Here is a 25,307-nt window from a genome sequence, read left to right on the forward strand (position 1 = left end):
TAGTATGTGTTTGTAATGTCTAGTGTCCTATGCATTTCTCTATTATCACAGTTCTATCGAATATACACTAGTAGAATAATAGGTGTGCTGTTCATTTTTCAAGTTTGGATGGATAATTGGGCCTCGTTTAGTAGTCTGCATTTGCAGAAAATGAAGCCCATCGATGTAATTGAACTGTAAATTTCTTGAGTATTTGCCTTGTCTAAGCGCGAATTTAATCCAAATAATACTCATTGTTGTAAAAAAAAACAAGACCATTATCCCATCACGAACAAGTATAATGAACACCTTGGACATACGTGCGACATTCATAGCTTGGTGAATGTGAAGGGAAGGCTTATGTCCATTCTTATAACTATTGAGACAAATGTGGTGACTTGGGTTGTGAGCATGTGACAAATTAATAACTTTGACATGTCTTGGTACCCATTATTAATTAGGGGATGATTTATTGATTAAGGATGCTATTAACCATAACCTCCCCTTCTTTTAGAGTTGATCCATATTTTCTCGCTAATATGCTTTATAATTATTTTTGCGACAAATAATATTTGATTTCCTTGAAGGTGCTCACATCTTATTTGCTTCACTCAAATATTGAAATGAGGAGATTATTTGTTAAAAGTAATCACCTCTTGTGTTGATTTGTTCACTTATTGAATGAGGGAATTGTTCCTTAAAGATGCTAGCCCCTTATTTTGATTTATTCAATTATTAAACCTAAAAAATTGTCTATAACACTAAACTATATATCATATAATTTATAATAATTTTAAAATCTATTATACTATTCAACCATCAAAAATTTATATTTTTAAGCTATTTTTAACCCTTACCATAATATATATGATTTTGTTAAATAAAACCCAAACTTTAAATAAAGAAAATTGATTTTGCTAAATAAAACCCAAAGAAAGAAAATTGCTATTATCCTGGCTAGATGATATTTCCACATTTATCATTCAAAAAATTAATATTATTATATTAACATAAACCCATCATAATTTTGAATTTACCCATAGTTATGGTAATTGCTCCAACTTACTTTAAACTATACTCCAATCAACCAATAAAATCATAGGTAAAAACCATCCACATGACATGAGTACTTAAGATCATGTGAATTGATTGATTTAATTATTAGTGTAACAAAAGCAAAATCACACCGGGTTCGTGGGGCTGCATTGCATTTCTCATGATGATGTAGGAAAGCCATGTCCAAGGCATGGCAACGTAAAAATATTTCACCGCAGCTATAAAAACCTAAAATTCATGAACCCTGTACCGCCGGTGAAATACCAGAGGGCCGTCTCTTCACTGGCGGAGGTGTGAACGCGGCGGACCAAGAACACGGAGGCCACGATCGGCGCCGTCAAAATTGACGGCCGGCACACAACATGTGCATGGTTTAACAAACAGGGGAAGCGACTCACAACTTCGTTGTCCGCCCGCCTCAGCAGAGCGCGGTAAATTGAGGGAGGAAGGGGACAGAATAATAAGGAAGACGAGAGGTGCTCTGTCTGCCTGCGGACCCTGCATTACAGGGCCAGCCTAGACAGAGCATCATCTACTCAGATTCGCCTCGAATCAAATCAAACAGCTAGGTATTCGACTTGCGTTTAAGCATTATTTTCGTGCAAGAAATCGATTTTATTCATTTTTTAGAATGTACAGAAGCTTGAAAATTAAATCGTTTACGAAATGTAGCTTTATTAAAAGACACGGAGGTGTAGCGTAAAATTCTAATTTTTTTCTCGGCTTTTTCGTTTTTCTCGGGTTTGGAATTTGACTAAAATAAAGGTGCGCCTAATTTGCCGTAAGAATGTATATAACTAATTCTTATTTTCAAATTTAGTCGGAGTATGGTTCGATGATTATTTTTGCGGCTTTAGCGCTGTAATCGGAGTTATTTTACACAATTTGTAATTTTTGGTAAATTTCTCAGTTCTGAGATGTTCTTCCATTTTAATTTCGGGCATTTTCTCTGTATTTAGAGGACATTGCTTTTGCTTTGTTTGTACGGCGTTTTGGGGCTCTTCGGTTAAATTTGGCCTGATTTCATTCGATCCGCGTGAACATCCGCGTTTCGATGCGTATGTAGATGTCTATATTAGAAAAATATTCGCCTTTTATTGTTTTTTCCGCATAATGCCGTTGGAAGCTAGAATGACATTAAATTCTTAATGCGCTTCGACGATTTCTTTCGTATTTATGGTTGAACTGGCTATAATTTGTATTGAATCGTGAATCTTTGACATCATCTGATCCAGGACTACTGTGCTAAAAGTCTGACTTTGGCGGCAATTGTATCAAGACTGCCTTTTGACAGCAGAATGGTGCGAACTCCGGCCTCCTTTCCCGTTTCTTTAGATGCCAATTCAAGTTTTACCGTTTTTCTGTTTTGTGGAGCTCAAACCATTGCTGGCTCCTAATGCCTTTTTTGTTTACAGAGTTGAAATGCAAATACTTTCATCGATTGCACTGAAAACTGGATGATGAACATTTGGAACCGGTGATTTCAATTTTGACAGGTTTTGGGAGAGAGACAGGGGCAAACCGACAAGAAAACGGGCTTAGGCTTAGGCTTAGGCTCGTTGGCAGGGGAAAGTTTGGAGTGGCCTTCTGAAGAAAACGAAAAAAAAATGCGGGGCAGATCTTCCGGGGGTTCGTTTTCCCCCAAATTGATTGCGCTCCTCTGCGTTGCGAGTTTCTGCATCGGTATGCTCTTTACTAACAGAATGTGGAGCAATCCTGAGACGTACGATGACGTTGATGCCACGCACAAACGGGAATTGCAAGTTCTTTCTCAAGATTGTGAAGACAAGCATGCAAGTATTAAAGCAGGAAGATCTGTAAGTATTAAAGCAGGAATATTTGTAGGTTAAGATGTTGAAAGTGTTAAGAATTTAAGGTATACTTCATACTACTTATTATAAGAAGTTATATTGTGTGCATATCATTAGAAAGTCGAAAATGGCGAAAGCAGAGATATAATGGGGGAAGTTGCCAAGACACATCAAGCCATTCAGTAAGTAGTAGCAATTACTTTTTTCGACCTGTTTATATTTTTGTCATATCATCTTCAATCTGAACAAAGTCCTTGCAGTTAGAAACTTGACTTTCTCCTGTGTTCCACCTGTGCTTCTGAAATTCTGTATATTCTTCTGTAAAATGGCTTTGCTGGCCCTCTTCCATGTTAGGATCCACAGTTCTTCCAATGGCTGTCATCGCAAGTGCCGTGTTCGCTCCCTATCTTATCTATGCCATTGAGTGAGCAGTTTTAAAGACCTTGTTCTACCTGTTTATGTGACTATTCTAGCACCCTTAATTTGAACGAAGTCATTCATGGATGCCTATGATGATTGTGTTGTTTCGAGGTAACAGGCAGCGGCTTTCATTGTTCTCTTTCGATTTATGGCTTAACTTATGTCGGTTGTCATTCATGATCACTACCCTGAATATTGCCTATTTCAGCTACATTGCCTAGGATTTTGCTAATTCATCATACGTATTTAGCAGTTCATAGGGTAGTCAGTTGTAGTTATCAAATGCCCTTGACACTGAGGTGGCTTTATCTTTCTATGGTTTAGGCATCGATGGCACAGGATTTCTTGTTATTGTATAAAATTTGGATTTGGTCTTTGTTTGTGTGCACTTTTTTGACAACAAAAATGAAACCCTTCATTTGAGCTTGCAAATTCATGTCTGCAGATCGTTAGACAAAACAATTTCTTCTCTTGAAATGGAATTAGCAGTTGCTCGGACTGAAAAATCAGCCAACCTCAATGGGTCACCTGTTCTTGAGAAGCCTGATGGACAAGGCCCTGAGGTACGCCAGAAGGCATTTGTTGTGATTGGAATCAATACAGCTTTTAGCAGTAGAAAGCGGCGGGACTCTGTTCGAGAAACCTGGATGCCACAAGGTCCATATCAGTTATTGCTAATAAATTTTTAGGTTTTGAAATCTGGTTAATAAATAATAAATGCTTTTAATTGCAAAAATAGTTCTCATGAGCGTGTATGAACCTAGGGCAGGGATATTCTGCTGTCTGTAGCTTTTCTAGATATCCGTTGATTTTGATAATTGGACCTTTTGTTCCTCACAGGATCCAAACTGAAGCAGTTGGAGGAGAAGAAAGGCATTGTTATTAGATTCGTTATTGGACACAGTGTTACACCTGGTGGTATTTTGGATCGTGCCATTGATTCAGAAGACGCACAGCATCATGATTTCCTTAGATTGGAACATGTTGAAGGCTACCACGAGCTCTCAGCAAAGACCAAGACCTATTTTTCTACAGCAGTAGCAAAATGGGATGCAGATTTCTATGTTAAGGTCGATGATGATGTGCATGTTAATTTAGGTACCAATCCCTCATTCTTTTAGAACCAGGATAAGTTGATAACTACTATCAATGGAAGGATATCTTTGCCCTATTCTGTTATCACTAAGAACATACGGATGCTCTTCTCAGGGATGCTGGCCACCACTCTTGCACGATACCGATCTAAACCAAGAATTTACATTGGTTGCATGAAGTCTGGACCTGTTCTTGCACAGAAGTAAGTAGCTATGACCAAATAGCATAAAGCAATTTGGGTTTCCAGAGAATATCCTAAAATACTGGACCTTTCTGAATTGAATTTGTTTATAATTTTGTGAAAATTGTGATTGAAGATGTATAGAGCTAAATGATTATAGTCTTTTGGATTTCAGAAACAAATCATATCCTTGTGCTGTGTTCTGTCACTCTGTACAAAATTCAAATTAGTGGCTTGTAAACAGTTTCGGAAGTCGTTTTATATTTAGAGGGGACATAGATGTCTTCCATGGAATTGAGGTTCTTTGTTTGTATCAAAAGCCGTGGTATTATAATACTTGAATGGCAGTAAATCATGTGTAGACTGCTGTGGAGTTTGAAGTTTAAACTGAGGTGTTCTTTTAAGGCTGCCTGTTGAGGATTTTCGTGTGCCTGCTGCAATACAAAACCTTGGTTCTCGCAGTTTTCTAATATTTACTGTCTTACATTTAGGAAAATGTGCTAATAAGAATAATATGTGTTCTTTCAGAGGTGTCAAGTATCATGAGCCAGAATATTGGAAGTTTGGTGAAGAGGGTAATAGATACTTCAGACATGCTACTGGTCAGATTTATGCTATTTCAAAAGATCTGGCTACGTACATATCTATAAATTCGTGAGTGTGGCCCTGCCTTCTCCACTCGAGATATTTTTCACTAGCAGAACGTCATTGTTTGCTCAATTTTGCTTTGAAGTTTTACAGCTTTTTGAAGGTGTTGAAATTTTCATAGAAGGGTTTCAATTAGCCTGACACAAGAATATGTTGGAAATGCTGCTTGCAGGCAAATATTACATAGGTATGCCAATGAAGATGTTTCATTGGGGTCCTGGTTCATTGGGCTAGATGTTGAACACATAGATGAACGCAGCATGTGCTGTGGTACTCCTCCAGGTACATCAAACCTAGGCATTTATGATTACTTTGATTGTCTTGAACAAACCCAGTGTTCAGCTCTGATTTCTCCTCTTCTCTCTGGTATGGTCTATTTTTCAGATTGTGAATGGAAGGCACAAGCGGGCAATGTTTGTGTTGCATCGTTTGATTGGACTTGCAGTGGAATCTGTAAATCTGTTGAAAGGTTAAAAGAGGTGCATCGTACCTGCAGTGAAGGAGATGGTGCAGTGTGGAACACATTAATTTGATTCCTCTGCATATATTATTTATGGCATGCTTCTCCCTTAAAGAAACTTTGCAATGAGATTGACACATATATAAAGAGCCATCAAGTCGACATAGTTTTTTGATAACTTTCAAAATGGTGTTCTTAACAGGAATAGGTAATGGTTAGTGGTGAAAATAGAGATAGGATTAGAAATTATGTGGAAGAAGAATGAAAGAATAATTCTTATTTTGGAGGTTTTGATTCTTGGCAAATCTCCATGTAAACGACCAAATTTCTGGGTAGTCACTCAGAATCCAGATTTGTCAGTGAGGCCTGGTTATGCTTGCTTTAATTTATTGTTAATACGATGCACAGCTCAGTTGAGTTGCAGTCGTTGAGGGCTTTGCCAATAATACAGATCGCAGAGGCAAATTGAAGCAGATTTTTGCAGTCGTTTCTCTCTCATTTTTAACTGAAGAGTTCACAGGTTTGTTACTCTAATGAAATAGTCAGTTTACAAAGACTGGCCTCCATAGTTACGACTGTAATGCCCCAATTTTATTCAAATTGCTAACAACTAGTTGGGAAGGTAATAAGAAAATGCTGCAGTTACATCAATCTCTGTGGGATGTATATGAACATTTTTCGTACACATGCATTATTAATGGGACAGAAAAACAGTTAATCTTAAATTTCATTCTGCACTGGTTGTTTATTTCCCCTTACAGTGGGGATGGGGATGGGAGTGGCGGTGGGGTTGTATATGTGCAGTATGTAACCAAATAAGAAAACAATTGAAGGGAACATCTTGAAGATCATACTTTTAATCAAATACTGAACTATATACAAGTATGACAATAATTCGTAATTTGAAACTGATACTAACTGTATTGTATGACATCCATATTGCTATTATTTTGGTTTCCTCCACAAAATGAATAAACGAATGAGTTGCAGGGAGTACATAATGTTCGAGAAAAAACCTACTTGAAAAGTACTGATTTGGAGGTAAACTGTTTGTTTAAATGCCTGAATTCTAAGGTATTTCATGATATTTTTGAATTCTTACACTGGTTAAGTGCAACGTGCAGTCTAAAAATGGTTAACATTTCAGTGCAGTATGTAACCAAATAAGAAAACAATTGAAGGGAACATTTTGAAGATCATATAATGAAATACTGATCTATATACAGGTATGACAATAATTCGTAATTTGAAACTGAAACTGATACTAACTGTATTGTATGGCATCTAACTGTATTGTATGACATCCATGTTGCTATTATTTTGGTTTCCTCCACAAACTTTCTGACAAAATGAATAAACGAATGAGTTGCAGGGAGTACATAATGTTAGACAAAAAGCCTACTTGAAAAGCACTGATTTGGAGGTAAAATGTTTGTTTAAATGCCTGAATTCGAAGGTATTTCACGATATTTTTGAATTCTTACACTGGTTAAGTGCAACGTGCAGTCTAACGATGGTTAACATTTCAGTGATCTAATTGGATAATGATTAACTGAAAACATATTTTGGAGTTGTTTCTCCCGTATGAAGGCCTCTATAGAAAATTGCTAGATTTTCAGATGCATTTTTAATCTTTCAGCACAAGCAAAACATTTAAATCAGTTTGGGCATGCTCTCTCCAGTGTGCTAGTGCTATTGTTCCTTGGGCATTTGACCAATCATAGAGACTTGTTTGGATATTGCTCAATTTGGACCAATGTTGTCAGACTTGTACTCTTTTAATACTCAGCTGACCTGTGACTCAGGAAGACACAACAGGCTTTTTTTAAACTCTTTCAGACCTGGGAAAGAGAAAAACTACTCAATATGCGCTGGCAAGTTTCAGAGGAGTATGATTGAAGAGTCTCTAGGAGTTCTTTTCAGCAGTGAGTCAATGAGACGCGGGAATTGGAAGAGAGTCCGATAACACTGACTTAGGCTGCCAGCTGCCAGGCCTAACCAACATCTATGCTTCGAATGATTTGGGTGAGTGTGTAGCATTATGGTTGTTGATGGACTTCCTGATGTCCCCCCGGCTTGCTTATGGGGATTTCAACATGGGCAAGTGTCAAGAGGATAAAGAAGGGCATAGTTGGTGCACCTACCAGCTGAGGAAAAAGAAGCCAGAGCTATCTCTGGAGGCCCATCATGGGTTGTATGACCCTATCTGGCATTGGCATCTTGATTCTATATAGATTTGTTCATTTGGATGAATTTCAGGAAAGGGCTAGAATGAATTTACTAGGTCTAATAGGGCTCTCCTCTCAGAGCAAAGCTCCTTCTATTTTGATTCATTGGAGGCCAACTAGTGCTTGTTGGTTGCATAGTAACTTTATCAGATCAGCAACCCATCTGGTTTACACTGTCATGGGATGTTTAATGCACCTGAATGCCTCGAACCCTATCTGGGTTTCTCACCTCCAGAGGCTACGTTGCTCGGCCCCATCCATTTCTAGAAGGTTGCCTTTCAGCACAGATATAGAAAACAAACTACTCAGATTTGCTGTAGTTGCAACAATGTAATCATCGACAAGCTGGAGGGTCTTGGAGGGGAGTTGCAGCGGTCCTTTTATGATGATGAAAATAAGCTCATGCCATGAAAGTGAGCAATATGCTTCGGGTGGACTATTTTTGTTGGTTGATAAGAGGCATCCAACTGCAAGCACGACTATATTGGCTCAAGACTGGGGATCAACCAGTGGAAGCTTTCTTTAAGGATCTTGCTACTAAGGAATCCAGTGAAACTATTTCTGCTTTTAAAAATTCTTAGGTTGGACCTTCAATCAGGAAGAAATTGCAGGAGAATTTATCGACATTATAGAGTGGTTTTCCAAAACCCAGGCTTCTCCGCTGAGCAGGGAAGCTACACACAATTGTCTTGATCCAGTTTTCTGTAGACTTACCACAGAGCAAAGGTGACCATGTGACTATGCCTTCATCTCTAGACGAGCTTTTTTAGCCTTACATGAGATGGCCGATGACAAAGTCCCTAGCCTTAATTAATTCCCTTGCTAATTTTACAAGGCTCCCTGGGAGTTTCTAAATTTGGAATGGTTACCATGTTTATGAATGGTTACCATGTTTATCTTGAATCCCTTTGCAAGCAATATTTGGGTACATGGATCGAGGGCTTATCAAATTGATTTCTAAGGTAGTGGATGCATAAATTAATACCCTATTGGAGGCCCATTACAATGCTTAAAATATCCTATAAAACTAGTCAAAGCCTTAACTTTGCACATCAAGCACATTCTCCGCAAGATCATTTGCCTTGAATAGACTAGATTCGTTTGGTGGAGATATACTCTAGATATTGTTATTGCATTGTGGAAGTGCATGGAGTGGGCTAGGTCAACCGAACTTGATGCTTGCTTCATGAGAAAGCCTATGAACAGGTGGAGGGGCATAGGGTTTGGTCCATCTTTTATCATCATCATTGAAAGTCTTTGTAGAGGCCTCGGCTAATCTTTCTATTCCTTGATACTCTTCCAAGGAGGTTTATATTTTCAAAATTGTTAGACATGGGTGCTCCCTGGCCATCCATCCCTTTATGTTTGCTGTTGAAGCCCTTGGCTATTTATTTGGCTTAAAGGTGAATATGGGTGTACTTTGAGGAATTCCACTAGATGTTTGTTAATTGGTTAATGACTACTTTGTTGAGGTTTGTTCAACAATCTTATAGGATCAAACTCCCTAAGCTTGTATTTTGGAGTGTTTGGACACCTTTTATGAAGCCTTGGGATCAAACATTCAATGGGATAAAATTCAATGCCATAGGCAAAATCAACAACCTATGTTGCATTGGTTGGCCTCCCAAAATTAGTTGTGGACTAAATGAGGCAAAGAATTCAAATTTTTGTGCTTACCCTTTACCTTCTAGGCGTTTCACGAGGATCTTTGAGAGGTGGTTGTGCAATGGATGGAGAAGAAGATAGACAAGCATATCACGAAGCCCTTAGACGTGGGGACCCAGTTCTAGAATATTCACCAAAATCCTAGTATCAACTCATTTATAGTATTTGTCTTGTTGCGTTCACTCCAAAGTAGTGTAGTGTACTCATGTTTGGCAAGGTCCTCGTACATTTTCTCGTGACCATCATTGACAAAGGGAAAGGATTTAACAGAGTTCACTAGGCTCTCTAGTAACTTCCATGAGAATTTGGTGGCATGGAATTGTACTATTTGAACTAGGATTTGAAAACCATGCTTCCCATCAACTCACTCCTCATGTTAAGCTCTAGGACTCTTGTCATTCGAATCATTTATGAGGCTTGGGAAGCCATTAAACCCTTCTTCTCTTGGAAGGAGTCCTCCCCTTGATCTAGTCTATCATTCAATGATGATTGCCTTTGGTGTTTGTCTTTGATTATCTTTTAAGGGAAGCCATTGATTGAGTCCTTTTTGTTCTTGACCTTAAGACTCTTCAAACATGACATTTGGTTTGCTAATAATATTTTGGATGATTGCTCTAGATCTTGGATCCCTTAGTGGAGGTTAAGAAGAAAATTTCCTTCACCAATGTTGTGATAACTCTGTGTTGGACCACATCTAGGGGCTCTTTTTAGAGAATCCGGTGTTAAAACTTGGCCTTCCAATGCCTTGAACCTAGTGGTGGGACTGATATTGAGGAAAGGCCACCAATTTCTCAAGATATAAATCATCCATGGAACATAAGTGTCTTTCCTCCAAGCCCCTTCTTAAAAATCTCACTAAAGAAGCTTTGGATGCTTAAGTCAAAACAAATACTTGTTTATTTAGAATTCACAATGTTTGGAAGCTAGCATTGGAACCCAAAAAACTTATTTACTAACTATGGGTGGCCTCCCATTAAATTAGAGAATAACTTGTGGTTTGTCCAAACAACTTTGTCCCAAATGTGAGAAAGTTGAAATCTTTGAGCATCCTCTTTTAATTTTGCGCTCTTGCCAACGCTGCCTAGTCCCAAGGTTGTTCTCATTCCAAGAATATCTCCTAGTTCCCATTTACCTTTTTAGGCCATTGCTTGCCTTGGGGTATTGAATTCAAGTGCACATGGACGCTTTTTGAAATCCTCTTTTGGCTTTGGTTTAATGCAAAATTTGTCTCATCATACAAACTTTGCTTGGTGTGATGACACACTAATATGTATTGCATTTAAATGCAAATCATAATATAGATGTGTAATGTGTGGTTATGAATGGAGAATTTATAGTAATTGTTGGAAAATTGTCATAAAGCCCCATGAATAATGAGTAGAGTACCCTTAACCCATGCTTAACCCCTTTGTGCCCACATGGGTTACCTAGGACAACTTAGTTCTACAAGTTCCCTTCACCCGATGCTCCATAATTGAGTGGGTTAGAGAGTGCATGAGAGGCATGCGTGAGGATGGAGTTGGCCCTTGTGGACCATGTAACAAAAACAATGCTCAACATTTATTCTCACCATCTTAAAAGGGAAATCATAGTGAGAGTCAATACAACAATATTCATAGATATATAGCCATTACAACAATATTTCTTATCATCATATTACTTGTAAGAAATTAAATTTAGATAAGAAAATAACGACTATTCTACTTAATCCCCTGAAACCACTTGAGATAACTCTCATATATATATAAATATATAAATAATTATTTTAAAATCTATTTAATTATTTTATTACATACTTTTTATTTTAAAATTATAACATACTTTTTATTTTAAAATTATATATATATATATTATATTTGGGAAAAAATATTTAAAAAACACATCATTTTGACTTAAAATAGGTACTCTTTCTTCGGATATGGGTAGAATGATTTGTGTGGTGCTGATTGTAGTGTAAATGGAAAATGCCCATATATACATAGTTCAATCATCAAACATTTACACGTCGTTTCGTTTTAAAATGTACCTTTAATTTTATTATATTTTATTATCAAACGTTGTTCAATGAGAGACTTTAGGACAATATTATATTATTGTAGTTTATAATGTCAACAATGCTTTTGTGTTTTTTACAATTTCATGATTAGGCTGCGAGGTTATCGAGTATGTTGGATAAAAGCGAATCTAGATTCCAAGAGCACTAGGAGATCTTTTTTCGTGTTGAAATTTTTATATTTTAATTATAGTTTTAAAAATTGGAATTGGTCAAATGAGGAGTGGTGAAATAAACTGATTTAAAAAAAATATATTAAATAATTATTTTTTAAGGGAAAAAATTGTTTTTAAGATTTAAAACTATGATTCCAAGTTAATAGAGACAAAATATGTAAAGTTTGCTCATCTACACACTATGTAAAAGTGAATATATCAAAATGGGACCAAGTGCAATACATATCATCGACAAAATACATAAGCAATGAGACTCTAAATGACTTAAAGTTCAAAAACAATGCTATAAGCTATGAGGCCATTGATCTACTATAAGACTACAAGTCTACACGATCCATCATCAAATTTATCACCACTACTAGACACAAGATCATCAACAAGAGCTACACAGGCATCATTTGGATCAGAGTTTGAGGATGCCTCAGTCTCATTTGCAACCTTAGTGGTAACACTGCCACCAATAACCATAGAAGTGGACCTAATAGAAGTACGAGTTGGGCGAACTGCATGATTAGTGCCTTCCATTGGTTGTTTGCTTTTGCTTGATGCGACCACTAATCCTGGTTTTGATAGCGCTACCAAATTTGCTTCATCCCCCCCTAATGCCATGTCAATATCAAAATCAACATCAAACTCAAGATCTTCAGTCTCTTCCACCCATTTTGATGTTGGATCAATATCTTCCAACACAATGGGATCTAGATCAGGGCTTATGTTCATCATTTGGTTGCGCCTTATTCGAAGGTTGTATTGCACGAAGGCAAGATCATTTAACCATTTTTGTTCCAAACAATTTCTCTTCTTCGTGTGTATGTGGTAAAAAACAAACCAATTGCGCTCACAACCTAAAGCACTGCAAGTTTGGTTGAGGACTCTAATTGCAAACTTTTGCAATTGAGGACATTGGCCGCCAAATGACTCCCACCAATGTGTTGCAAAGAAAAAGACATTAATTAGTAACTTAGTTCATTTCATTACTTATTTACAAATTACAAGTATTTATAGATAATTTGAATTGTACATTTGTAAATAGTTTAACTTGAAAAGAAAAACAAATTGGAATTGCTTCCTTGGTTGATCCACATCTCTTGCCATCTTTGCCAAGTTTTTTCCAAAGGTACCAGTTGCCATACTGAAAAGAGTAAGTTGTTTTTGTATTTCCAACCGGTCTGCATGGTTATAGGGACCATGCGCTCCAAGCAATCAATCAATCCATCTATGACCTCCCCAACCTGTAGATCTCCTAGCCGAGCTTAATAATGATACTTTGGGTTCAAAAAATACCTAGCTGCATGTATAGGATGATGGAGTTGATTGTTCCATATCAATGATTTCCCATATACGACCATATTTAGCTAACTTATCCTTGTAAGTTGCCCGTATTTGCTCCTTTGCCCAATTCATTGCCTCATAAAATGTAGCCCATGGCTAATTTTTCCCCATCCACCATTCTTAGCACCTTAACAAGGGGTTCAGTAATTTTCACAAGCTTTGCAGACCTTTTACAAAAACAATTGTCAAAAACTTTCTTTTTGGTGTCTTTTCCATCTTTTCTATGAGCCCACCAAGATTAGGTCCAATCATCAGAAGAACACAATTTCTGTAGCTTTTTCTGTTGAGAATTGAGACATTGCAACGTGAGGAAGTGAGTTGCAAATCTCGTAATTGCAAGCCTAACAAGCTCTTTGCCCCCAATGTTTTTCCTCATTAGGATCAATACCCATGTGTGGTTGTAGATGTATTTTGTAATGCACTTGGCATGCTCTACAATGTTTTTTACCCACTCCACTTTGCCTAAGTCCTTAACCATGAGGTCTATGCAATGTGAAACACATGGAGTCCAAAATATGGTCTTATATTTGGACTCAAGCATCTTTCCAAAAATAAAATACTTTGAGGGTGATGATTTGCACAACATTCTGCACAACATTCTACTCCCCACTTCCTGAACAATCTCATCCAAAAGCTCAAATAAAAGGGTTGCATCCTTCACCTTATAAGATGCATCAACTGATCTCAAAAACATGGTTCTTTAAGGGCATGAAACAAGGAAATTAATGATAATGCGTTTCTTTCCATTGGTCCATCCATCTGACATGATGGAACAACCTGTTTTGAGCCATGGCTCTCTATACTCAGCCAAATACTCATCAATGGAAGAAATCCCTTTTTGCAAAAGAGCTCCCCTCAAGTCATGTATAGTAGGGCCTTTGAAGCCCTTTCCTGCAACTATAGCAGAGTCCCACATAGCTTGGTACTGAGGTGAGTGAGCAACATTAAATGGAACATTTGCATCATACCACCATCTAGCAATGTATTGATAAGAAGATTCTTTGCATTGTTTTTCCTAATGTTCAGCCAAAGTGGGTTGACAACTTGGTTGGGAGGAAGTGGGATTAGCAGAGGCAGTGGTGGCAAAGGATGAGAAATAACTCTGGATGTTTGTTCTCTTTGTTTCTTTAGATTGTTGGCCAAGAGCAGGAGGAACATAGTGAAAAGGGTCATTGGTGGAAGGGATAGAAGAGGAGTCTTAAATTTCATAGTCATCATACCCACTCTCTTTCATGGCTTGTAATAATTCCTTGTTCCTTGAAATTTCTTCTTGGATGGCCTTATCCCTAGCCTTATTCTCCTCAAACTTTTCAAACTTGGCAAGGTATTCTGCCCTAACAGGACCTAACACTTCCTTTGGTGCTTCACATGACTTTACTTGGCCTCTTATCCTAGCCAAGTACTGTTTCAATCTGAGAATACTCCCACCTCCAATAGATTTATTGCAAAATTTGTATATCATTTTTCCATCAATCACATCACAATGAGCCCATGCAATGTCCTTGGCTTTTGGAGCCATGTTGGCTTGAAATAATTAAAATTTGCAAAGAAATTTGCCATTTAAAAAAAATTGCAGCTAAGAAAAATGGAAAACCTAAGATAAATTTAGGAAAAAAAAAAGCATATCTAGCCTACAAAATTTGATAGCATAGAACACAAAAAATTTATAATACATGGACAATAGTGAAATGATGATCTTTTCAAGTGAAAATCCTTACCTGGAAATGCAAACTAGCTTCCTTAGCCTCCTCTTGAAGATTCCAACTCTACTAACTACTCCAAACTATCTCCAAAATAACCCCAAGTCCGACTCCAAGCCTCCAAGATCACTACTCCAAAAAAACCTCAACACTCTCCAAGCTCCCAATCAAACTCACAAAAACTCCAAATGAGAAGTGTGAGACAAGTGAAGGGGGTGAGCTCCTTTTAAAGGCTTGGAGGGTGTTTTTGGATGGAAACAACCCTTACTTTCCCTCCAAAACACTCAGGAAACTTCCAAAAAGAGTCCGTGTGGGTCCGTCACCATCTGTCGCGACCTTGGTAATGAACCAACTGGTCTATGACAAAATTGATCGGTTTAACCATAAATTGGTCATTTTTTTGTGATTTTTTGGTGAAGTTAGACCTTAAACCAAGATTTTTCCCTGGTTCGACCCGATTGCCTAATGATCCAGTCGGTTTGACCGGTTTTCGGTTCAAGCCAACCAAATTTTAAAGCTATGATTTTAATCCTTTTTTTTCTTGCTTGTGATCTAATGAGTTTTCTTTTTAAAAAATTTGTTTATTTTTATTTAATAATAAAACATTTTATTAATGTTTATACAAATTTCTTTGGTTGGTTAGTATTTATTTAATTTTTTTAAATTATAAAATGAAATTTTAATTAGTTGCATCATACACTTTAACATTTTGTTTCGTTGCATTTTATTATTGCATTCATCCCATCTTCATTTACCTATATACATTTTATTTTCATTACTTAGTTACCATTTTCGTAAGTAACCTTATCAAGCAAATAAAAGTTATAAAGAAAAACCTAAACTAGCTTGCCTCAACTCCCTCTTGTAGTGAGACAATTCAAAAACTCCATCCCTATCACAAAGTCGGTGAACAATCCAACTAAAACAAGATACAATTAAACATATCGTTATAGGGACAATAATATATTAGTTTAAGTATACACATAATAAATTTTTTTGAATGGTGAAGCATAATTTACAAGCCAATGACAATTTCATTGTTCCATTTTAGTTCTCAACAAGCATAACATAAGTGAGAGTAAACACTTTAGCAAGAGAATACACCACATGTTAAAATGCTCACACCCACAAACACCAAGAGCACTCAGATAAGAGAGAATAATCTACAATCAAACACTCTCTACAAGATTATACACGCTCACTAACATTGATCCCTTTATTAACATATGAAGATAACTTACAATGTTAAAAATAAATTCTTTACTTGAAGACATTGATTCTATTTATAAGTGTAGCTAGCTCTTTCCATTCCAACTTTGTGGCTCTTCAGTGACCCTAGATCACTATTGAACTTCTAGTTCTTAACTTTATTCCAAAGTTGGCTTTGCTTTGACATTGATTATTCAAACTAGTTGTAAGGATAATTGTTCCATGAAATTGGGAAATTACAATATCTACTCACTCATGTGAACTTTTCAAAGAGAAACAAGAACTCAAGGCAATCACTCATGTCACTTAGATGTTTACGTCCTTGTTCTTGCTTGCACACTTCTAGCATTTTGAATTTTGAGCATTCATTGCATTTGCATTTGGGTAGAGTTTTTTTCCCAAGGAAAAATGTGTAATTTCTATTTAAGGTAAACCGAAAATACAATCTTTAGGCACTAATGCACATACAATGTATGACTAGTTTTCTATGGCCTACAAGCCCACTACCCATGTCGTTTGCATAAGCTAGTCCAAAACCTTAAATATCTAATTGAGTTCCAATCAAAATATGTCAATATCAATTGACATATTACATATCAACAACCAAATAAGATCAAAAGTCTAAAGCTTTACATGACTTAAGGAAACCAAATGTCCCTTAGTAAATTCATCTAAAATGATAAAACCTTAAACCAGTGCAAAACTTCCTTAGTGAATAGACAAAATTGTCGAGTTCTCTAAATATACGAGTAAAACTATTCATTTGAAAAGGTTAGATATATTCTTCAAATGTAATACCAACTATGAAAGCGAAGTACTATTGATCTCGATTTCACTGTTCATCCATTTGATATTCAAAGTAGACTCTCCAAATACTTATAGTTGCACAATATTTTTCTTTAAAGTGCACTTCAAGGAAGAATAATGCTCTAAATTCACCTAGATTATTGGTCCTAATACTCCAAATCTCTTTATAAGTGAAATAATAATTCTCAACAACAAATAACACAAAACCCATACAACAAAAGTGTTTTGGACCTTGGCAAGCTCCATCAAAGAAGCTCCACGCATAATCCTTGTTCTCAATCAACTCTCCTATCACACGGTTGGGTTTTGGCTTTATACTAGGCTTATAAGAAGAAAACAATGAATAGTTTGTAATGAAACTTTGAAAATGGGAACTTGGATGTTCTAAAAAACCCTAGCATTACTTTCCAACCAAATTTTCAAAATAATCAAGTATGGAAGTGTTCTACATTCCTTTAACTCTCTTCTAATAAATTACTCTGAAATCAATCTTCCACGGTTGATATATCCCACAAATGCTTAAGTGAGGTCTAATGTTCAACCTCTTTCCATACCTCCCTTGAGTAAGGGAATTCTAAAAATAAATGTAAATAAGCTTCTTCATTACTTCTATAAACAAATCCTTAGGCCAACTTCATTTCTTTTTGGAAGTCTATCCCAAGTTAAAGAATTTTTTGAGAACAAGATAAAGGAATAGAGTGCACTTGGGATGTGATTTAACCTTCCATAACTTCTTCCATCATCCATAAAATTCTTGTATGTCAGGTGTTTGTAAAGATATCTATGCAAGTTTGATAGGATAGAAACCTCTAGTTTTGTTATATTCCTAGAAATTTCATCATCTTCATCCCTGAGTCTTAATGTGCCTTCCCAAGCTTAGTTAAAAAACCATCCCAACATTAAACCTGGTTACCTAAGCTTGTATCCACCCCTAGCTCCAAACTAAGGTAGGTAGAGGATTATCAAATTTGTTCAATGTGTATCTTCCTTGTACCTACAATTGAAAGATTAAATTTGTTGGACGGAAAGTTTCTTCACATCCTAGAATCACATTGACACCTACTCTAACTTGAACCCCTGAACCAACTTTCCAAGAAAGGAATTGCTTTATGATTGGAAAAGCTAATGTCAAAACCTTCCATTGGTTGGATTCATTATCAATACTCTTTCATCTCCCCCCGATCCAATCTATAATAGTGTTAGGGGCATTATAAGTTTCAATTGGAATCCTTCTCCATAGAGTCTCTTTGCTTAAGAAATTCCAAAGTGACTTAGCTGCTAGGGATATACCAAAAACGAAGATGTTCTTGATGCCCCTCTGTTGGAGATTGGACAAACCAACGCTCCCCATGTGTTTCACGATGCGATCATTGACTAACGCATGCAGGTTTTGGTCTAATGAAAATCGTGATTCCCAACAAGTGATATTAGAGTGTAGGTCACGAGTTCGATACACACCCGAATCACGTTGGTGTGGGGGATTGTTGGACATTGGATAAACCAACGCGATGAGCCTCATCATTAGGTAATTATATGGGCCTTAATTCACCTCCTAGCCTAGTCAAACCAATTATTCTCACAACTTATTGCATACTTCTGATTATATTTTGTTCATGAGATGAGTTAGAGTTGGATATTTTGCTTTGTGGTTTAATGTGAATTTAATGTAGGATTAAAGGATAGAAGTGACAAATTTTGGCAAAGACCTTGGTCAAAACTCGAATGGGACAAGGGAGAGGAATTATAGGAGGTAAATCCTCCTCATTTACTACCCCTCCATTCGAATATTCCTCCATCAGATCGGAGTGCAAACAATCAAATCATGAGGACTAGAAGGCAGCCGAGCAAGTGAAAGACAAAGCACCAGTTTATCTCGAAGTTTGGGAGCCGAGCCTCCCTAATTTTAAGGAAGTTGTTGGAGACTTCAGATGTATAAGTAGAGAGGCCTAGTACCTCAGTAGGATTTGGATTTTTGATTGTAAAACTCTACTCTATTTTCGAGCTGCAAGACTTGTGACAGTTTTTGGATGTAATCCATTGTTTTGATAATAAGAATGAGTTTTGTTTTAAGCTAGCACTGAGTTAACTCAGAGGGCTGAAGCTCTTGGGTTAGGGCCCAACCCTAGCAGCCAAGGCTCCTCTTTATTGTACATGTATGTTAGCATAGATTCATGGTTTAATTGTTCATTTGCTTAAGTAGCTACATTTCCATTACAACAGTGTAGATTAGATTGGTTGTATGTTAGTTTGCTTCCATTTGTGCCTTCTTTCAATTAGCAGGTTAGCAAGGAGAAAAAGGATCACCATAAGGTTGTCAACAGGTGTCTCGGCCTCACTTCCTCCCTCTAGGACCATAACTTGAGGAAGAGACCCTTCAATAACCCCAAAAACATAGATTTCTAGTTCTTGCATGAGCTTTGGAGTTTGTTGTCTTGATTCAACATTTGGTTCATTTCATTGTCATCTTTTTCCATTACTCCATTTCTGCAATAAGATCTCACTCATGCTTTCATTCCCTTTAGCACTCTCTTCATGCATAATATAGGAAATTGATTCATGCTTTTCTAGTTTATGAAAATGTATTTTGTTGCATAGTTCTTGGGAAACACCTATGTTTAAGCACAACAGGTACTTCAGGAGGAGACCCAGACTTCATCACCAGCAGCCACCTTCCACTTCATCCACCCTAACCATCTCTTGCTCCACCATCACCCTCACTAGTTTTTGTCATTTTTTTTGTGAAATTCCCCTAGATACCTTGAGTGAATCTATCCATCTATGATCTTGGATATCGACTCCTGAGTGCTCCTAGACCTTCTAACACCTACCTTTTCCAAGCTTCCCAACACCTCCAACACCTCACAATTAGCTCTCGGCTGTATCCTGTAGGTTCTCTGTAATTCCTACAGGATCATTCTGTAGGTTTCTAGTACATCCTATAGGTTTTCCTGAAACAATCCGTTTTGAGGCCGATTTGATGGGTAACCTCTAGGAAGTCACAAAAAGCCTCCTAGGACCCTTCCACACCATCCAACCAATCCATAAGCCTTTTAGCCATCCTCAATCACCTTCCATCCACTTGTCACATCCACAAGAACAATTAGTTTGCATACTTGATTTTTCCCAAAAAACCAAAAAAGGTGAAAACAGATTTAGCTTAGTTTTCTTGCTTACACATTAGTATGGTTTGATGCTCTTTACTTCTGTAGCTTAAATAACAACATTAGGTTAGTGTTGATTTAGCAATTCTGCTTAGCATAGCTGTTTAAATGGTTAATTAAGATATGGTGTGATTTAGCATTACATGTTGGTTTCTTCATTAATGCAGTAGAGTAGCTATATTAGAATAGATTTGCTCTTCTTCCATCAAAGAGTCAAGCTTCTTATGACTTTATAGAACTCTGGCTTGGAACTCCTGGGGTCTTTCGCCAGATGAACAATGACAATAGGCAAGACCTTCACTTTTACTTGTGCATATAGCACTGTCACCTCCAAGTTTGTACGAACCGCGGGTTGATAAGTAAAGCTGGTAGCCCAGGAATTGCAGCATCCTTGCTGCAATACTGGTGCTCATTACTTTTTGGCGCCGTTGCCAGGGAGGTTTCTGAGTAGAATGTGATTACTGCTTTCTTTTCTTCTACTTCTTGTCTTCAATTTTCTGCCATTAGTTTATTTCTGCAAAAGTAATCTAGTAGTTTCCTTTCTTTCATCTTTCATTATTTGCTTTCCTTTCCATTCTGTAAGTAGAATTTCAATTCAGCAAGTAGTTTCTTCATTCTGTCAGTGATTTTCATTCAATCAGTAATTTCATTTCTGCAAAGCACTTTCCAGACTTAAAAAAATCTACAAAAACCAACCCAAAAACATTTCCTTTCATGCCTCGTAGGAATAGGGACAATTTAGGGAAATTCTTGCCAAATACCCCCATTGCATCTGACAGCCAACCTTCTCTCTTCTTCGGTGGCTGTGAACTGGAGGAACCTTTAGGTGCAACCTGATATATTTGAAGAACCTATAGGGGAAGAAGAAGAAGAAGAACCCATTCCTATTGAACCAATGGTTGAAATCCTAAATGATATAGGGAATAGAGAGAGAGTTGAGGGTGTCTTCCCCATCAGGGAAACCAATGGGGACACCAAGATGAAGAATATAAGCCCCTCTGCCCTACCTCGTTTCCATGGCCTGACCACAAAGGACCCCGACACTTTCCTATTTGAATTTTCTGTTATATGCCGAACCTATGACTATACAGATGATGAGAAAAAGTTAAAACTATTTCTATCTACCCTCAAGGATGCATCATTGCACTGGTTCATGGGTTTACCTAGAGATAACATCACAACTTGGGCTCATATGCAACAAGATTTTAACAACAAATATCGGGACTATTATAGGTCAAAGGATACTAAAGAAGAAATTTTCAGGATGACCATGGGCTAGGATGAATCCTTAGAAGACTATGAAGAAAGATTCCAGCTCAGTTACAAAAGGGCCAGGTGCACACTTGACCCCAAGTCACTAAAGCTGGTCCTGCTCAGAGGAGTAAGGGAAGATCTTCTGGATACCTTACATTTGTTAGTAGGAGGAGATATCTACCAATTACCCTATGAGGATATCAAGACTGTCTTTAGAAACCATTCTAGGGTAGCCAGGAAAAAGGGTAGGGGTAGTCAACCTATGGCCAATACATCATCTTCCAACTCATCCATCAAGGGTGAAATTGGAAATATGCTGGAAGATTTCAAAAGTGAGATGCTGCAAACCCTTGCCTTGCAATTAGACACCATGAACATCAAAAGGAAGCAAGAGGAAGCAGAGAGAGCCTTGGCCATATTTTGTCCTAGATGCACCAGGAGGCATCCTAGGAACGAATGTCCATTGAATTGTATTGAAATTTGCTCGGTCTGTGAAGAAAACCACTCCACAAATAAGTTCCCTTCTTTACCCAGACTCAAAGTAGTATATCAAGGAGCTGAAGGGGTCACTGAGAAACTTTGCTACATCAACCAAAGGAGACCTCCTGGGCCTAGACCATACTAGCAGGGCATGCAAGGGTCATCCCATGCATATTACAACCCCAACCAAACCACAACTATACCTTCATGGGGACCCCCTGATCATCCTTCCTGTTGTCCATTGAATTTGAATACAACACCTTAAGAATGGCAGCACAACTGGATCTAGATCTCACTAGGGCACAACAAGAAATATTGCTCCAGCTAAATGGGTTAGATGAATTTAGGATGCAAACCCTCCTACACACAGAAGTGACACAAGTTCAAAGGAAAATTTGGCATGACAAGAATATAAGGGAAAAACAGTTTCAAGAAGGTGATTGGGCTTTGTTGTATGATTCCCGGTACAAGGATTTTAAAGGTAAGTTAAGGACTACATGGTTAGGGCCTTATGTCATAGAAAAATTCCATAATAATGGTGCTGTACAGATAAGAACCATTGATGTAGAGGCTAGCCCTTTACTTGTCAATGGTTATAGATTAAAGATCTCCAAGAAGCCCTTGTCAAATAAAGAATTCATCAATAGCATCAACAAGATAGTGATGGTGGTGGAGCAAGTCTGAGCTTCCACCCCACCAAGCCCTTGAAAAATAAAAAAATAAAAAAAATGACTCAGGTGAAAACCTCCATGAGGTATCTAAGTCCCACTGATGGGATTGAAAACCTCTTGAGGTGGCCCAAGGGTGTTTTAAAAAAGAGAGAAGAAAATAAAAATATCTCTGGGTGAAAACCTCTTTTGAGGCACCCAGGGCAGGCAACTAGGATGAAAACCTCCTTGGAGGCAGAGTAGTTGTTTTACAAAAGAAAAAAAAGATAAAAAGAAAGATACAAAAAATTGGAAATTTTGTTTTGCAGGGCAGCAAGAGGAGGATAAGCACAACATGAGAGGGACAAAAGGACCCACAAGAGACATGTTTCAATAAACCCATCTCATATCTTTCATTTTTCACCTATTCTTCCACTTATGGACCCTTCCATCTCATCTTACACAACCTCTGTGTTTTCTACAGGATTCCCTGTAAACCTACAGGAGTTTCATGTAGGAATTATGATGCAAGAGCATCTAGGCCTAGCCAGCAATGTGATGGAGTGGTCACATGTTGTGGCTAATGAAAGTTTGGAGGAAGACTTGGTTGTTTAATTTGTATTAATTTCAAAATAAATGTAAGTAGTTAATTATTGCCTAATTATGAACTGAATCAGGAATAAATGGCAAAGTGATCCTCCCTGTGTGGATATCAAGCCAAGCAGTTAGAATGATTAGTTAGAGTAGGAATTGATTTCTTAAAATATAGTGAATTCCTTCATTTGTGAAAGGAAATTGTTAGATCGAGCATATATGTGTTCCTTTCTTGTCTGAAAGAAAAAAAGGGTGAGACAGGGAGGGAGAAGATCGAGAGTATTGTAAGCCTACAGGAAACATAGGAGAAAGATGCCATTAATTAGAAGAATCAAGCCAGAGAAGGGAGAAAGCCTCAAAATGTAGTTTTGTATTTATGTTTGTATACAGAGAATTGATTTTGAGTGTGGAACTGTGTAATTGATGCATTTTTGTGTTCTGTCATATATGTATGCGTAGATAGCTAAAATCCCAATTGCAGACATATTAATCGACCATCGATCATTGTAGGATCGATGGCGGTCCATTGATGAATGAGCGTATGTATTATAGAGCTGTCGTATTTGTATAGATAGAGTTTGGTGGAAAAATTGTGTTTTAACACAGAAAAACATCAAAAACAAGTGAAGTCAAGTTAAGAAGGCATAGAGGACAGGAGTGCTCAGTGACTGTTGGATCTCATAGATCAACGGTTTAGATCAAATTGGAGTGCCGAGCATTGATACATCGCATTGGCGGAAGTGTGACATCGGGATCAGGTCTTATAACCTTGCGATCGCCGATAGCCTATTAAGCGAGGACCGTCGGATCAGAATCGGGATCGACGACCCTGATTTCATTCAGCAATCGCAATCGGAGGAAGTAGGAGCTGGGGAATAGAGGAAAACGATATACCGATGAGCGATAATGCGATACCGTGATAGCAATAATTTGGAAAATCAGATTTCGGCTTATCGGCATGCGGAGGAGCGGTGTAACGGAGGGACGGAACCGATGGATCTATAGTGGAAAATTTATAATATTTGAAATCCGCTAACCGTGTTCGAAGCAGGATTTCTATGTATTTCTATATTGCATTAAAGTTATATTTTAACTTTCTGGTAGTCACATATTAGAAGAGAAGGGGCGATAAAGGCATATATGAGATATGATCCATGGAAAGTCTCGATAGCCGATTGCGATGAGGTTAACCTCGAGATCTGTGTAGAGACTGTACCGAGGCACGTAAAGTTGTGTTTTCATGTGTTTCCCTTTGTAAACAAGTTATGAAGGAAATAGCACTGATATATGGGATTATATATATATATATATATATATATATATATATATATATATATATATATATATATATATATATAAGTCCAACGATGGAAGGGTTGATGCAATAAGTGTTATATAACCTTGTAAAGAAGGGAAAGGTTATATGTATGTGTATAAGGTGTAATGAAGTCTTATACGAGGACTCGAGGGTTGATAATAGTCCTGGTAGGAAGGTTTAGGCAAGGTGATTGTGTTCCGAAAGAAAGGAACTGTTTATAAAGGGCCTTAACCATTGACATCATGAAGATTTGACTACTTTGAGAGTCAATTACTTGGGACGATTGTGGTTATGCATATTTGTGCATACTGTGGGTAAATATGATGGGTATCAGACTTAAGGTTGCGTAATTTTGGTATCAGAGCAGGAAAAAAGAAGAAAATTTCCTGCGAGAAGGATGATTTATGATACAAAAGGTATGAAAGTAGCATTAGTTGAATGAATGCAAGTTTGGAACCAAATTACAATAGTGAGATTGTAGAAGAACTTTTGGGAAGTTCTTAGAGATTGTAGCAAAACCTTATTCCAACTGGGGCTTGGAATAGATAGGGATAGAGGAGTCCTTAAGAGTAGTGAGTATAGCAACCAGAGAAAGAGAACAAGATTTCTTAGCGCAAGTTCTAAGGAAAGAGAACTTGGAGACCAGGCAGATGAGAAGCTTGGTGAGGAGATCAACTTAGAAGGGAGTTGATTGGTTGCAGGTGTAGAAACTCACATAGAAGAGAAGATAGCTATGGAAAGTAATATGGAAGGTGCAGAAGAAGGCTGCAAGATGGAGGAGAAGAGTGCTCAAACAATCCATAAGGAATGGATGAGTCAAGAAAAGCTTGACCAAGAAATGGGAGAAATAAGAAAAGAACTCGATGTGTTAGAAATTATGCTAGAGTAGAACCAAAGACAAGGTTGGATCTTGAAGAGGAAACCAGTGAAGTGGCCTAAGTTGCAGAGAAGGCTGTAGCAAAGACAGGTAAAGTGGTTAATGAAAAACCTCAGAGAAGCATAGGCAGAAATGGAAGTTTCCATTTGTAGACCA

At 37.5% G+C, this 25,307-nt stretch overlaps 1 protein-coding gene across 8 annotated transcripts; it reads left to right on the forward strand.

The window, feature by feature from the left end:
* The first annotated feature begins 1,269 nt into the window (after nt 1-1,269).
* On the forward strand, nt 1,270-6,301 carry LOC149206634 (putative beta-1,3-galactosyltransferase 8). 8 transcript variants are annotated; one of them, XM_089395509.1, is made up of 11 exons: nt 1,270-1,604; nt 1,856-1,922; nt 2,271-2,336; nt 2,532-2,852; nt 2,964-3,028; nt 3,712-3,923; nt 4,107-4,364; nt 4,476-4,563; nt 5,071-5,196; nt 5,363-5,472; nt 5,575-6,301. In XM_089395509.1, exons 3-11 carry the CDS (start codon nt 2,334-2,336, stop codon nt 5,721-5,723), a joined length of 1,332 nt encoding a protein of 443 aa, XP_089251635.1. In that variant the 5' UTR covers nt 1,270-1,604; nt 1,856-1,922; nt 2,271-2,333; the 3' UTR covers nt 5,724-6,301. The 8 variants fall into 8 exon arrangements, with proteins under 8 accessions (XP_089251635.1, XP_089251638.1, XP_089251633.1 ...); XM_089395512.1 differs by lacking the exon at nt 1,856-1,922 and adding an exon at nt 1,995-2,093 and having other exon boundaries at nt 2,451-2,852; XM_089395507.1 differs by lacking the exon at nt 1,856-1,922 and adding an exon at nt 1,995-2,093.
* Nucleotides 6,302-25,307: the final 19,006 nt, after the last annotated feature.

Source organism: Pinus tabuliformis, chromosome 1_2 (genome assembly GCF_031772625.1).
Source record: "Pinus tabuliformis cultivar Carrire ecotype Pingquan chromosome 1_2, CPIR1, whole genome shotgun sequence".
Lineage (NCBI taxonomy): Eukaryota > Viridiplantae > Streptophyta > Pinopsida > Pinales > Pinaceae > Pinus > Pinus tabuliformis.

Bases quoted from the DNA above. Each gene is read 5' to 3' on its own strand.
- LOC149206634 (XM_089395509.1), top strand. The intron at 2,853-2,963 runs GTAAGTATTAAA...GCATATCATTAG, and splicing joins GTATTAAAGCAGGAAGATCT to AAAGTCGAAAATGGCGAAAG. The intron at 4,564-5,070 runs GTAAGTAGCTAT...GTGTTCTTTCAG, and splicing joins GGACCTGTTCTTGCACAGAA to AGGTGTCAAGTATCATGAGC.